Source organism: Sinohyriopsis cumingii, chromosome 8 (assembly GCF_028554795.1).
Source record: "Sinohyriopsis cumingii isolate HCF-2022 chromosome 8, ASM2855479v2, whole genome shotgun sequence".
Taxonomy (NCBI): domain Eukaryota; kingdom Metazoa; phylum Mollusca; class Bivalvia; order Unionida; family Unionidae; genus Sinohyriopsis; species Sinohyriopsis cumingii.
The window spans coordinates 85,164,909-85,178,518 of record NC_142968.1 but is presented as its reverse complement, the minus strand read 5'-3'; the positions used below and the strand labels follow the sequence as shown (position 1 = coordinate 85,178,518).

At 34.4% G+C, this 13,610-nt stretch overlaps 1 protein-coding gene across 2 annotated transcripts in view; it reads right to left on the bottom strand.

The window, feature by feature from the left end:
* LOC149794040 (uncharacterized) overlaps window positions 1-12,399 on the bottom strand; it is a 60,771-nt gene extending 48,372 nt beyond the window's left edge. For both annotated transcript variants that reach the window (XM_089967985.1, XM_089967986.1), the window contains exons 1-4: window positions 11,978-12,399; window positions 7,335-7,433; window positions 5,362-5,475; window positions 1,468-1,605 (exon numbers count right to left, since the gene is read on the bottom strand). In XM_089967985.1, the coding sequence (XP_089824111.1) occupies window positions 1,468-1,605; window positions 5,362-5,475; window positions 7,335-7,433; window positions 11,978-12,038 (412 nt within the window). In that variant the 5' untranslated portion in view covers window positions 12,039-12,399. The remainder of the gene's footprint in view (window positions 1-1,467; window positions 1,606-5,361; window positions 5,476-7,334; window positions 7,434-11,977) is intronic.
* Window positions 12,400-13,610: the final 1,211 nt, after the last annotated feature.

Here is a 13,610-nt window from a genome sequence, read left to right as displayed (position 1 = left end):
TTTGTACCTCATTTTACAAACTTACCTGTAGGTGCGCGCTTTTTATTTTTGGTTATTATTGTTGTTAATCAACTGGTGAAAGTTGACCCTCTGCGTCGAACACAATAAAAATCCATATCATTTATTAGATTTGTACAATAAAGATATCATTGATTTCTCAGCGACACAAAAGCAAGAACCAGTGAAGCATAATTCGGCGTTACCGAATTATGCTTCACTGGTTATCATTATCAGAGCGAGTATCATATGTCCATCTGGGTCTGGTAAGACGCAATTGTTGCTTAATCTAATAATGAGATAGTTCAAATGGGATAAATTATATATAGTGGCATCATCTGCAGATTATCAATGATGATACGATGTGCTAAAAGATTATAATGACAATGCAAAATTGCTGAACGAGAATGCCGACGATAGTATTGACTTTATCACCGATATTGATGAAGCTCCATCTGTAGATGAACTCGATGGATTTATTCATAATCTCGTAGTATACGATGATGTGAAGATGGAGAAACAATACAATCCAGCTCGGATATTTTCTCGAGACAGACACAAAACACGGATGTGATTTATGTTACTCAGAGATATACACACATACCTCAAGTGATCAGAGATAACTGTAATATTTCATTTGTGTTGAATGAAGTTGATACACGCACTCTATGAAATATTCATCAAACTTGGTGTTCAGGGGTTATGGATATGATCAAGTTTAGAATTTGTTTTCAAAAGCGCAATCTACCCACACAGATTTATCACAATAAATATACAGGATCCTCGGTTACGATATCATGTAGGTTTTGATAAAGTCTTTGGTTAAAAAGACAGCATCAGGTAGTGAGTTACCTCATGCGAGTGTTCGAAAGGTAAGCACCATCGACGAAAATAAAGCAACCCAATTAGAGAAAGGCACTGGTTTAGCGTTAAAGGCAGGGGGTTTGGCGTCATTTTTAGGTTTCGAAGAAAGGTCCATTTTCAAAAATGGACAATGATAAATTATATTTGTTCACATATTTTTTGTAAGGTGTATTTTCAAGATTGGTCACTTCCCTTAATTGGTATGTTCGCCCTCCCTGCTGCTAGTTACGAATAAGCTCATGTAATTACACACTCGGTTACATTCGCTCATCCTGCACTACCCGTCCCTTTAATCATTTAAATAAATGTCTGGTTACGAATCAGTTCACGGAATTACGTACCCCATTACATTTGCTCCTCCGGTACCAAACATCCCTTTAATGGGGTAAATAAATTTCTGGTCAAGTGTAAGTTCACGGAAAAGCATACCCCGTTACACTCACTCCTCCAGCAACACACATCCCTTTAATCAGCAAAACACATTTTTAGTTACGAATAAGTTCACGGAATTACACCCCCCGTTACATTCGCTCCTACCGCATCACCCATCCATTTCAATCAGTCTGACGCATTTCTGGTTACGAATAAGTTCGAGATGTCACTTACCCGATTTCGTGCAAATGATCAGGGGGCCAACTCCGATTCTTCTCCATATCAAAAGTAGAGTTATTAAAACAGTTATCGGGATAGTCAAGGCAACTCCAACGCCACCGAATATTAACTCATAATCGCACTTCTCAGATTCTGAAACATAATATCGGCAATATTATTCTATCTCATGGCATGTTCTTTTTTTCTGCACTACAAATAACGGTGACTAATTTCTTTTGTGTATATAGTAAATAATGTCAGGGTTATGAAGCTAATTAAGCATCAGGAGATATTGACCTTTCGAATTTTATCCTAGTGTAACATATTGGGTATGAGGGTATGGCCGTGCTTTTCACGGAAGTGAGGTGATTGATGTCGTTACTCCTTGCACAATTTAGATTCCTGCGTCGAACGAATTATAAATTTCTAACTTGTTTGACTAATTCGGTGTCGCTTTTACATAAACGTCTTTAATGGATTAACTTATTCAACACATAATGTATGATATACGGATAGGCGCTTACCTCCCTGCTTGGGAGATAATTTTGAATCTATTTATATCCTGAAGTCCTCTGTATTGACGCACTCAAGCGTTTATTTTCAACTTTTCAGAAGTATACTCTTCCATAGTGATAGCTCTAGTTTTATTTGAAACTCTAATTTTTTGGGAAAAGCATGCATATCAAATGACATTGATATATTCCTTAGTACTCTTCTTGGCATGCTTTCAACCAGAGGACCCCTTTTTGCTAAGTTCGTGTATTACGTAACTTGTCTGACACACTTCTCATACGAAACCTGAAAACAGATCTGAACTATTTACATGTTTGTATGACAGAGAAAGCCAACATAAGAAGAGTGAAATGACGAAAACAAATAAGGCGTTACATAGCTGCAAAATACCTATTTTATGTCGTGATCAGAATAACACAACGTGTTTAAAACTAACCAAACGTACGAGAATATACCTAAATCCGTGATATCCGTACTTAGAAACACACGTGACTAATACGTATCATAAAATTAATATTATCCAACAGGTCAGAGAGTCAAAGTTCGTTCCATGCCGACTCCATCCTGTGCCGCGGGTAACGTCACCTATCGCTTAGTTTATCTTAATCCACTCGACCATGCGATCTCTCCCCCACCCCTATAAAACAGAACAAGGTCGAAGGTTAGTTCTGTAGATACATGAGAATTCACTATAGTTGCCTAGTCAATGTGTGCTCGTACACCTTTAGTTCTTATATGTGTACAAATATTTTGTCAAGAAATATTGTTACAGTATAAATGAACCTTATAAATCCGACTGTATAAATCGATCCTCTTCTCGGATTTTGCTGACTATCCATAAAATGAAATTCTTCAGTAATAATGGGAAATAAAACGTTTTGTCTGTGTCTTAGATAATTTGAGTGCATTGGGGTCAAAAATAGTCACAAAATGTTATGTTGCATCAACCAAACGCGTATTAAAACTTGCAACCTAAAACTAAATTTTAAGTCACGATTTGACATTTCAATTTAAAAATGGTCGTGATGCAACTGCTGGTTTAATTTCAAGAGTATGCCACTTTTTTCAGCTAGAAGCCTTCCTACGAAGATTAATCGTTTCGATTTTCTTAAAGACTAATAATTAAAGTAGCAACTTTCATTCCAACGAAAAAATGGTACTCCAATCTCATTTGTACTCCTGAAAGTGTTCCTTAAGTTTGATATCTCATGGCAAAAGGGTTCTTTTGTCTTCTCTATAATAATTACGATTTTAGCAACCAAATAGAATTAGATAAATGAATTAAAAAAATGACATGATGGACATCGCAAATGCTTATATTTTTTACGCTCTTTCACACAAACTGTTATACATTCAATTTAGACTAACAGACTTGTGAGATTTGCACCTTTTGATGTTATTTACTTTATTAATAATTTTACAACAGTGAACAATAATTGTAAATTAAAGCTTTGCTTCTCGTGTTCCATTTTTTTCAGGCCGAATTCCAGAAAGTTAGCGCTAAAAAGAAGACTCACACTGTCCCAAATTGCTAATTTTGTTACCTCCCTTGATCTATGTTCGGTTTGATGTATGACGTCATGCCAAAAAAACGAATTGACCAACCATTGCTGTAGACATGTAGCGATGAAAAGGCCATTTCTAAGCAAAAATAGCATTTCTCTTGCAGTATATTTGCTCAGCTTGTGAACCAAAATAGAAAAAGAAAATTCTTTCCTTTTACAAATTTTGGACAAAGAAAAGATGCAGAAAATATCAATCAAGAGCTTAAAATTTGTCTGTCCAACAGGTATCATCCGTGTCTTTGGGAGTACTGCCGATCGAAACTTCTGAGCAAAGTATATTATAAGCGTCCAACTCACCACGAAGCTTTCTAAATGTAAGAAAATCATTTAGGCACAGATTTATGTAAAAAAATTACATGACATCTTTGATTGATTGATTGCTTGATTGACTGAGAGAGAGAGAGAGAGAGAGAGAGAGAGAGAGAGAGAGAGGGAGAGAGTTGAAACATCGAGAGAGAGAGAAAAAAAGCGAGAGAGATGAAACGTAAGATCTACCATTTCATATCATGCAAAGGTATGAATTGTACAGCACCTTTCTTCTCCATTTTAAGCATTTTCTTTACCGATCATACAAGAACAAAAAATATAAATATTGAGTAGAAAGTACCGAAACTTATATTATCGGGAAAAAATGGTAATATTTATCTTAACGGCTTTTCATCCATTTGTATTGTAGAAATAATTGCAGTGCATTCTTAAAATGCAAGCATTGATACTTTTTACAACATGTATTTTTCAACTGTGCCTCACATGATGTAAATCGTAGAAAATACGTATATAAAACACCGAGGCTGAGACAATTTGGATACTGTAGTTTAGTTATTTGTGGCCTTTTTCCACTTCTTTAGTTTTACTCAACTACTACGTTGAATGTAGATGTAGCGTTAATCATTTCGATTTCTCACATTTCCACATTATCATTTGAATGTCTTATATCCTATGACAAATTCCTTACGTAACAAGTTTTATGGTCCCTTGACATGTGTCGGTCTTTGCCAATGCCTGGTTAATGTTAAGATAGAATGACAATTTGAAAGGCAACGTTATATAATATATGCAGTAAAGAAATTGTGTTTGAACATCGATTAAGAAAGTATTCATCAGTGGATGAAATCAGAAGCCGTAAAATATTTCCAATTCATTTCACTGGCATGTTATCTGATCTGCATTTTCCTGCTTGAATGAATGAGGTTTAGTTTGTTTTACCTGGAGAATTATCATCGTCTTTTAATAAAATTTGATATTCATAACACAGAAATAACGTTTTGAATGTGCATTAAAATATTGAACCATTATTAAATGATTTTATGCATCTAAAGGCATAAAGAAGCTACTTCATCATATATAAAATTATTTATAGTTCTAATTCACCATATGTAAAGCTATTTTGGAACTCTGATTTATCATATGTACAATTATATGGAACTATGGAACTACCTGTTGTACCATTAGCATGTGGTTTTTTTTTCTTTTCTTTCGGCAGTGAGCACTATATGGTGCTAATCCTGTCAAAACATCTGCCTTACAATACCGGTTTTGTTAAGGGTGAAGAATGATACAGCTCGATGGAGGGCCGTTACTTAATCAAATCAGTCATAAAGTAAATAATTACCTATATATTCCAGGTACACAGACTGACTCAACTCAAGCTTTAAATTGTTTATATATTGGTTTAATTATTTACCCGGTTTACCGACAACGAACCAAGCTGTACAGCACCAAATTCTTGAAAAGGAAATGATAGTTTCGCATTAAAACTTGAAAACTTGTTGGGGCTACTAAATTCATATACGTTGAATACCGCTATGGTAAATATCTAAACCCTTCATACCCTGCCGTTTCCCTGGTGTTGTCATTGTTGTTTCTGTCATTGTCGTGTCCTGCTTCGAAGGTTCCACACTAAAACTCGTGTTGGGTGATGTTTCTTCCTTCCCTGGTGTTGTTGCTTTTGCAATACAAATTAAACCAAATATGATAATTGAATTCAATGTAAAATTTAAAATCAGAGGCCTAAATATTTCGTTTCATGTCTCATCGCAGCCAAAATATTGTTCATCGTATCTGTCTTTTAATGGCTACAACACTGGATGTCACAGCCAACAACCAACTTAGAGTGATTTAATCTACCTCATCCACTCATCCATGCCTAAACACATACATGAACAAATATATTGCCCGTGTCGTGAGAGAAATCTTTTGACTAGTGTATTATGCGTGATTACGATCTGCAATGTTTCAAACAAGTCTTTTTTTTTACCTTCTCGGTTAGCAATTTAAAGTTGAAAAATAAACACAACATTCATAATTGTCTAAAATGGAAACTTTGAAATTGAGTAGAGTACTAATAATATATATCAATCCATTTATTTCACAAACGAAAAGAAAGTATTAAACGCTTCTATTGAATATTCATTTTCTGCAAACTGCAGACCAAGGAACTTAACTTGATAAACGGCCTAAGGTGGACCATCAATAAATACAATTATACTTATTACTTATTATACAAGATTTTCTTAATATCTACGTGGCCTAGTGGTTAGAACGTCCGCCTCCAATGCGGGAGGTTGCGGATTAGGACCTAGGCCGAGTCACACGAGTCACACGAAAGACTTATAAAAATGGTACTAACAGCTAGGAGCTCAGCATTAAAAGGTTAGCGTTAGGACTGGTGGGCCTGGTATCATTATAATGTGACTGGGTGGGACATGATGCTACATGTCTGCGTCGTGATGCCCCAGTGCTAGACATTACTATAAACTGCCACAAAGTAGACATCATAGCGATATGACTGAAAAATTGTTAAAGCTACGTTAAAAGATCCAAATAACACACACACACACACACACACACACACACACAATATCTTCCTCTAATGGGATATATGATTTTCAATATTTATACATTGATCAAAGTGGATTTTGGTGGACTATGATATTTTATAGATGGTGCTTAGATTGACCTTTCGTAGCCTATAGCGTATACACACACTGAAATATCTACTTCTTTGAATATATGATAGGTCACTTCCGCGCATTTACCAGGGGAGGGAATGCCTGCTCAAACTTTGGTGCGAATAACCTTGATACGCAAAAAGATATACAATTATGCAATCAGTTTTTGTGTCACGACAAAGAACATGGGGTTAATATACGGAAAATTTAAAAGAAAGTTTCATCAAAAAGCCTCATTGTTGAATTACGCACACATACGCACACGCACGCGCGCGCACACACACATACACACACACGCATGCACGCACACACACACACATAAACGAACGCACGCACACACACACACACGCAAAAACACATACAAAACATTAATTCGATGTATTAAAATCTTGAGCCTTTATTAAACGATTCTATGTATCTAATGGCAACAGAACAAACTAATTCACCATCTTCAAAGTTATTTGGAGCTCCCTGTTGTACCATTAGCATATGTTTTGATTTCGGCAGTGAGTTTTATATGGCACTAATCCGATCAAATACATCTGCCTTACAGTACCATCTTTGTTAACGACAAAGAATGATAAAACTCGATAGAGGGCCATTACTTAATCAAATAAATCATAAAGTAAATAATTGCCAAGGTATTCAAGGTACATAGACTGAATCAACCCGAACTTTAAATTGTGAAAGTGGTTGAAATATTTACCCGGTTTACCAACTACAAAACAAGATATATAGCACCAAATTCTTAAAAACGCAATGATCGCCTCGCGTTGCAACATGCAAACTGGTAGGGGTTACTAAATTCGTATAATTTAAATATCGTTATGGTAAATGTCTAAGCCCTTCATACCCTGTAGTTCATCTGTTCTTGTCATTGTCATGTTCTGCGTCGAAGATTCCACACCTGATATCACAGTGGTTGATGTTTCTACCGTCATCGTTGTTGTTTCTGCAATACAAATGAAACCAAATATGATAATTGAATTCAGTGTAAAAGTTAAAATCCTAGGCCTAAATATTCCTTTTCGCGTCTCATCGCAGTCAAAATACTGTCCATCGCATTTGTCTTTTAATGGATGCAACACTGGATGTTACAGGTAACTGCCAACTCAGAAATATTTAATCTACCTCATCCACAAATCCATCCCTGCACACATGCGTACATAAATGTATTGCATATGTCGTGCTAGAAATCTTTTGACTAGTGCATTATGTCTGAGTTATGATATGTAATGTTTTCAACTATTGTTTTTACCCTTTCGGTAAAAGTTGAAATAGAATCATTATATTCACAGTTGACCAAAATAGAAACTTTGAAATTGAGTAGAATATGACAAAAATACACTAGGTCATGTCTTTCACCCACGAAGAGAAGGTATTAAACACTTCTACTGAATAACATTTTTCTGTAAACTGCAGGCCAAAGAACTTCACTTGATAAACGGACTAAAGTGGACAATCTATTATTAAAAATATTTCATGGAAAGTGCTTATACAAGATACCCTTAAGGTCTACGTCCTTTGTGATACGTGCTTTTCAATAGTTATTCATTGATCATACTGGATTTTGGTGGATTATGTTATTTTATTGATGGTACTTATGTTGACATTTCGCAGCCTATCGCGCATTCATTACGCTAAAATATATACTTTTTTTGATTATTTGATAGGTTACCAAGGGAGGGAATGCCTGCTTTAACTTTGTGAGAATAATCTTGATACGCAACAAGACGTACAACTATGGAATCAGTTTTTGTATCACAACAAGGAATATGGAGTTAATATATGGAAAATTCTAAAGAAAGTTTTTAATAAAAAGCTTCATTGCAGAGACACACAGACACAGACAGACACACACACACATACAGACACTCACGCACGCACGCACACACACACACACACACGTATATATATATATATATATATATATATATATATATATATATATATATATATATATATATATATATATATATATATATAATTTCTTTAATCCTCATCAAGTTCTATCCGGTACATACACAAAACCGCATTAAGTCTTTTGCTCTGATTGGGCGGAGAGAATATTTTGATATAGCGAAGGGTTCCATACAGTCCGCCAGGCCAAGATGTAGTCATACGTTATATCGAACGAGTTCTTTCCCCTGGCTCAGAACAAAATACCAAAAGAGAACTTTTTTGGAAGTCCAATTCACCATGTGGAGGGTTATTTGCAGTTGCTTTTTTATCATCGACTTGTGTCCGTCACTTTGTAAATAAAGAGACAGGAGTTTTATGTGTTCTATGTGACATTAATTCAGTCAACCAAACGTATCTTACAGTTCGATCTTTAATAACGATGAGGAATTTTTACTTCTCATTTGATATCAGTTACTTAAATCTGTCATAAAGTAAATAATTACCTATGTATTCAAGGTACATAGATTGAATCACTTCTAAATTTAAGTTGTGTGTCATATATATCTATATTATGTACAGAATTTTTGTTCATGCATATAGATTGTACTTTAAGAAAATAGTTATTAGTAAACAACAAGTTGGAAATAACATGACGACATAGTATTTTGAGTTCAGAACATTTTAGAAACATAATTGTTTACAATTTGGAATGACTAGCATCTAGGTCAAGTGAAAACGTGTATAAATAGAGAATTGATTTACAACTAATTAATTCCCATCTTAAATCTGTCTCTGGAATAATATCAGAGTTTTTAGTTGTGTTCAAATTTGATTCGAGAGTAATTATTTATTAAATATTTTCATAGACTTTGAATGCTTTGGGACACTGAATTTGGATATACACTACTTTGGGACACTGACTTAGGATATGCACTACTTTGGGACATTGAATTTTGATATACACAAATTTGGGACATTGACTTAGGATATACACTACTTCGGGACAGTGAATCTGGATATACACTATTTTGAGACTTGTAACCTCATTCAAAGGTATTATTGTGGTAAATCAGGACATTCAGAAACAATGGAATTCATTTGGAACATGTGAAAATTCCACAACACCTACTATCACATGCCTTATATAATATCAAACAGTCTATGCAAAAGGCTTTGTGTTAGCTTAGAATGAAAGAGAAGAGAAGAAATCACACAAAACATACTATCTATCACACCATTCAAAATATAATCCATTACACTATCTATACTATCCAATATCGCAATACCACCCAACACCTCTTTTGCGTATACTATCTAAAACGCTTTGTGATAGCTTTGAAAGTAAGAAAAGCAGATGAAATCTTATAAACATACTCTCACACACCAACTATACCATCCAAACCCCCATAAAAATAATATCCATTGCACTATATATATACGATCCGTCATCTCCCCACACAATCCAAAAACAACCTGTGCTAGCTTAGAGTGTAAGAGAAGGAGATGATATTTCACAAACACACTCTCCATCACCATCACAAAATATACTATCCATCACACCACTATTCCATCCAACATCTCAATACCATCCAACATCCCTTACACCGACTATCACTATTTGTAGACTTGTGATAGTAGCTTCCCGTGCGTTAGTGGTTCTTTTTGGGGTCTATCCAGGTTCTTCCTAAACCAAATATACTAGCCGCCATTTATATCGTGTGCTGAAAAATGGCAGTAACCCCATAAAACAAACAAACAACCCCCACCAAACAAACAAAATAAAAATATATGCATATGTGCACATGAACATACAAACAAATATGATTCCATCCTTCCATCCATCCATCAATAAGTAGCAAATATTGAGATTACCTTTATAGTATATTACTAAGCCCTAGATACAAAAGAATGTTTCAAAGAAAATCGAAAATACGTAACGATCGTTTTAAAACCTGGATTTTTATTTTCATGACATATGAGTGTATAACCAATTATCTTGTTGCAGATTAGTTCGAGTTAAGCATTGTAATTACCATTATGTAAATACGACTAAATTTTGTCACTATAGAAAATTATTTAGTTTGAAATAGTTTCATCAGATTTGTTCAGTGAAGATTTATATACAAGAAATATTGACGTTACCTGACACTTATTTGCAACATTGGACACTGTAGTTATCGATGTTTGCTGTGATATTGTAATTTATAATTTCGTTTCCTGCGTCGACGATGCCACGATGGAGTTAGTGCTAGTATTTTGTTCTGAATGCGAATAAATTTTATGTGTGATTACTGAATTTAGTGTTAAATGACGAATCCGATGTCCTATATTCATTATTAAAATCGTTTTGAACTTACATAACTTGCTAAACGGCTATGAACTTACATAACCTGCTAAACGGCTATGAATTGAAACAACTTGAAAAACGGTCATAAATTTACACAACTTGATAAACGGCTATGAACGTACACAATTTGATATATGGTTATCAATTTACAAAGCTTGATAAACGGCTATGAACTTTCACAACGTGATAAACGGTCGTACACTTACACAACTTAATAATGGCTGTGAAAGGACATTTATAATGGATATGTCTTGTAAAGTCAGTACTTTCATATTAATACAAAGTTCACATCCATCTGGATATTGTGATGTTCCATAGTTGAAGTGCCTATCAAAACTCAATAGTTTCTTCAGAGATGAAGCAACACTCTATATACACACTTTTCAAAATGTAATAACTATGTGTTGTTGTTTTTTCAATCCCTTTAGTGCAAGAATGTATTTTTCATTCTCAATAATTCATTGGAAAATCCCTGCATGCCATCCAGTAATAAGTGAGGTTTTTCAAAATCTGAATTTAAGGAAAGTAATTTGAGATTTTCACTGAATCCGAGGTCAGGTCCAGAGTCTAATCACTTGGTAACTTGTTGTATCTTCTTTAACTACCAATGTGTATGATTGTTATTATGAATCTCTACAAGCATTCACTCATAATATACACGGTGATCAAGACTTGTGCCATTTGCAATAATGTTTTTAATCTTTTAAATATTCCATATATAGATTTACTTGTTTTACGGACGACTATGATAAGATCCATATATAGATGTATCTGTGTTACGGACGATTCCAAAGACATCCATATTTAGACTGACCTTTGATATGGGCTATTCCAACGAAATTTATATACAGACTTACATTTGTTATGGACGATTCCAAAGAGAACCATATATAGTCTTACCTGGGGTATGGACGATTCCAACGACATCCACATACAGACATACTTTTTGAAAAGACGATTCCAACAAATTTCAAATCGATAGGCTTACCTGCAATGTGGCCGATTCCAATGACATCCATATATAGACATACCTTTAGTAAAGACGATTCCAACAAAATTCATCGATAGGCTTACCTGTGGCATGGAAGATTCCAACGACATCCATATACATACATACCACTGAAAAGACGATTCCAACAAATTTCAAAATCGATAGGCTTATTTGCGGTGTGGCCGATTCCGATGACATCCATATATAGACATACCTTTAGGAAAGACGATTCCAACAAAATTCATGATAGGCTTACCTGTGGTATTGACGATTCCAACGAGCATCAGAATGAAATCTAACTTGGTCACGAGTTCCATAATTTTGCACCGAACACGTGCTAGGCAAATGTCCTAAAACTTTAAGAAGCCGGTACTTTTTTCTGACGTATTGCGTCCTGGATCGTTAATGAGCAGACATATTTAGACGATATTGGTTGCTTCACATTCAGATAGTTTTAGTATTACTATATATTTATAAACACAATACTGTTGGATATATTACAGGTACAAGAGTAATATCATAGCATCTCGAGATATTGGAAATGTTGATTCAGAACTTTTGGGAAAATCTTTGCATGGAGGTCATGTGACAAGATTGTATCTCGAATTAAGAATAACCGCGAGCTGAAAAGAGATACAGGAAGAAAAACGAATCTTTGTACCTTGAAAAGAGTCTATGTTCAACCGTATCACAGTCATGTCTTAATGCAGCTTTAAATCTAACATTGTTGCAAGCACATTTCCGATTCATGATAATGCATTTTTTAAACAATAAAGAAATCTGACGAGATGATTCTTTCTGGGTCAGAGAAGATAAACAATAGAAACAGAGGAAGAGAGTGTATTGATTCGTCAGATAAAAACGTAAATTAAATGGATGTATCCCGTTTAGGGAACAATATTTTTCAAGGAGCATATATAATAAACCACGTGGAGAAAAGAAATGTGTCAATCAATGCGCAAGTAAATGACACCTTTTTTTGACTGGGAGAGCAAAGTAATATGTCACACACACACACACACACACACACACACCCCCCAGCTCTCTATCTCTGCACACACACACTCATACACCTCTCTCTCTGTGCATAAATATAAATATATATATATATATATATATATATATATATATATATATATATATATATATATATATATATATATATATATATTATATTTATATATATACACACACAGAGAAAGGTGTATATATAATGACCCCAAAGACGAGAAAATGGCGCTATGAAAATAACAGTTTCTTTCAGTTTCGACTTCATGTAAGGTCTTCCCTGAGGCAGCAACATGACATTTAATGCATACACACAACACACACATATATACATATAATACTATCATACAGGTTAGAGAAGTTGTAAATTAAATCTGTAAGATAGTATTATTTGCATTATATATATATATATATATATATATATAAGCATTGTACGCGTTTGAACTGAATTGGTCTTCATGTCATTGACCAATGTTGTATCTGACCTATCCTCTACCTCTCCCTCTGAACATACATACATACATACATACATACATACATACATACATACATACATACATACATACATACATGCATGCATGCATGCATGCATGCATACATACATATGTGTGTGTGTGCGCTTGTGTGTATGTTTTACTTCAACAATAATTGAATAATTCAGTAATTTTATTATATAACAACATTTTTGTTTTTAAAAAATCTTTTAAATTATAATATATGCATTAAGACTTACCTTTGTGTATGGGATTAAAACAATTAATAATTATCAAATTGAAAATCATCGTCCATTAAAAACTGGCATGATATGAATAATCTCTTGTTTGAACTCAAGGGGGAAAATAGAACAGAGAAAGAAAAAGACACATCACAATGCATCGAGG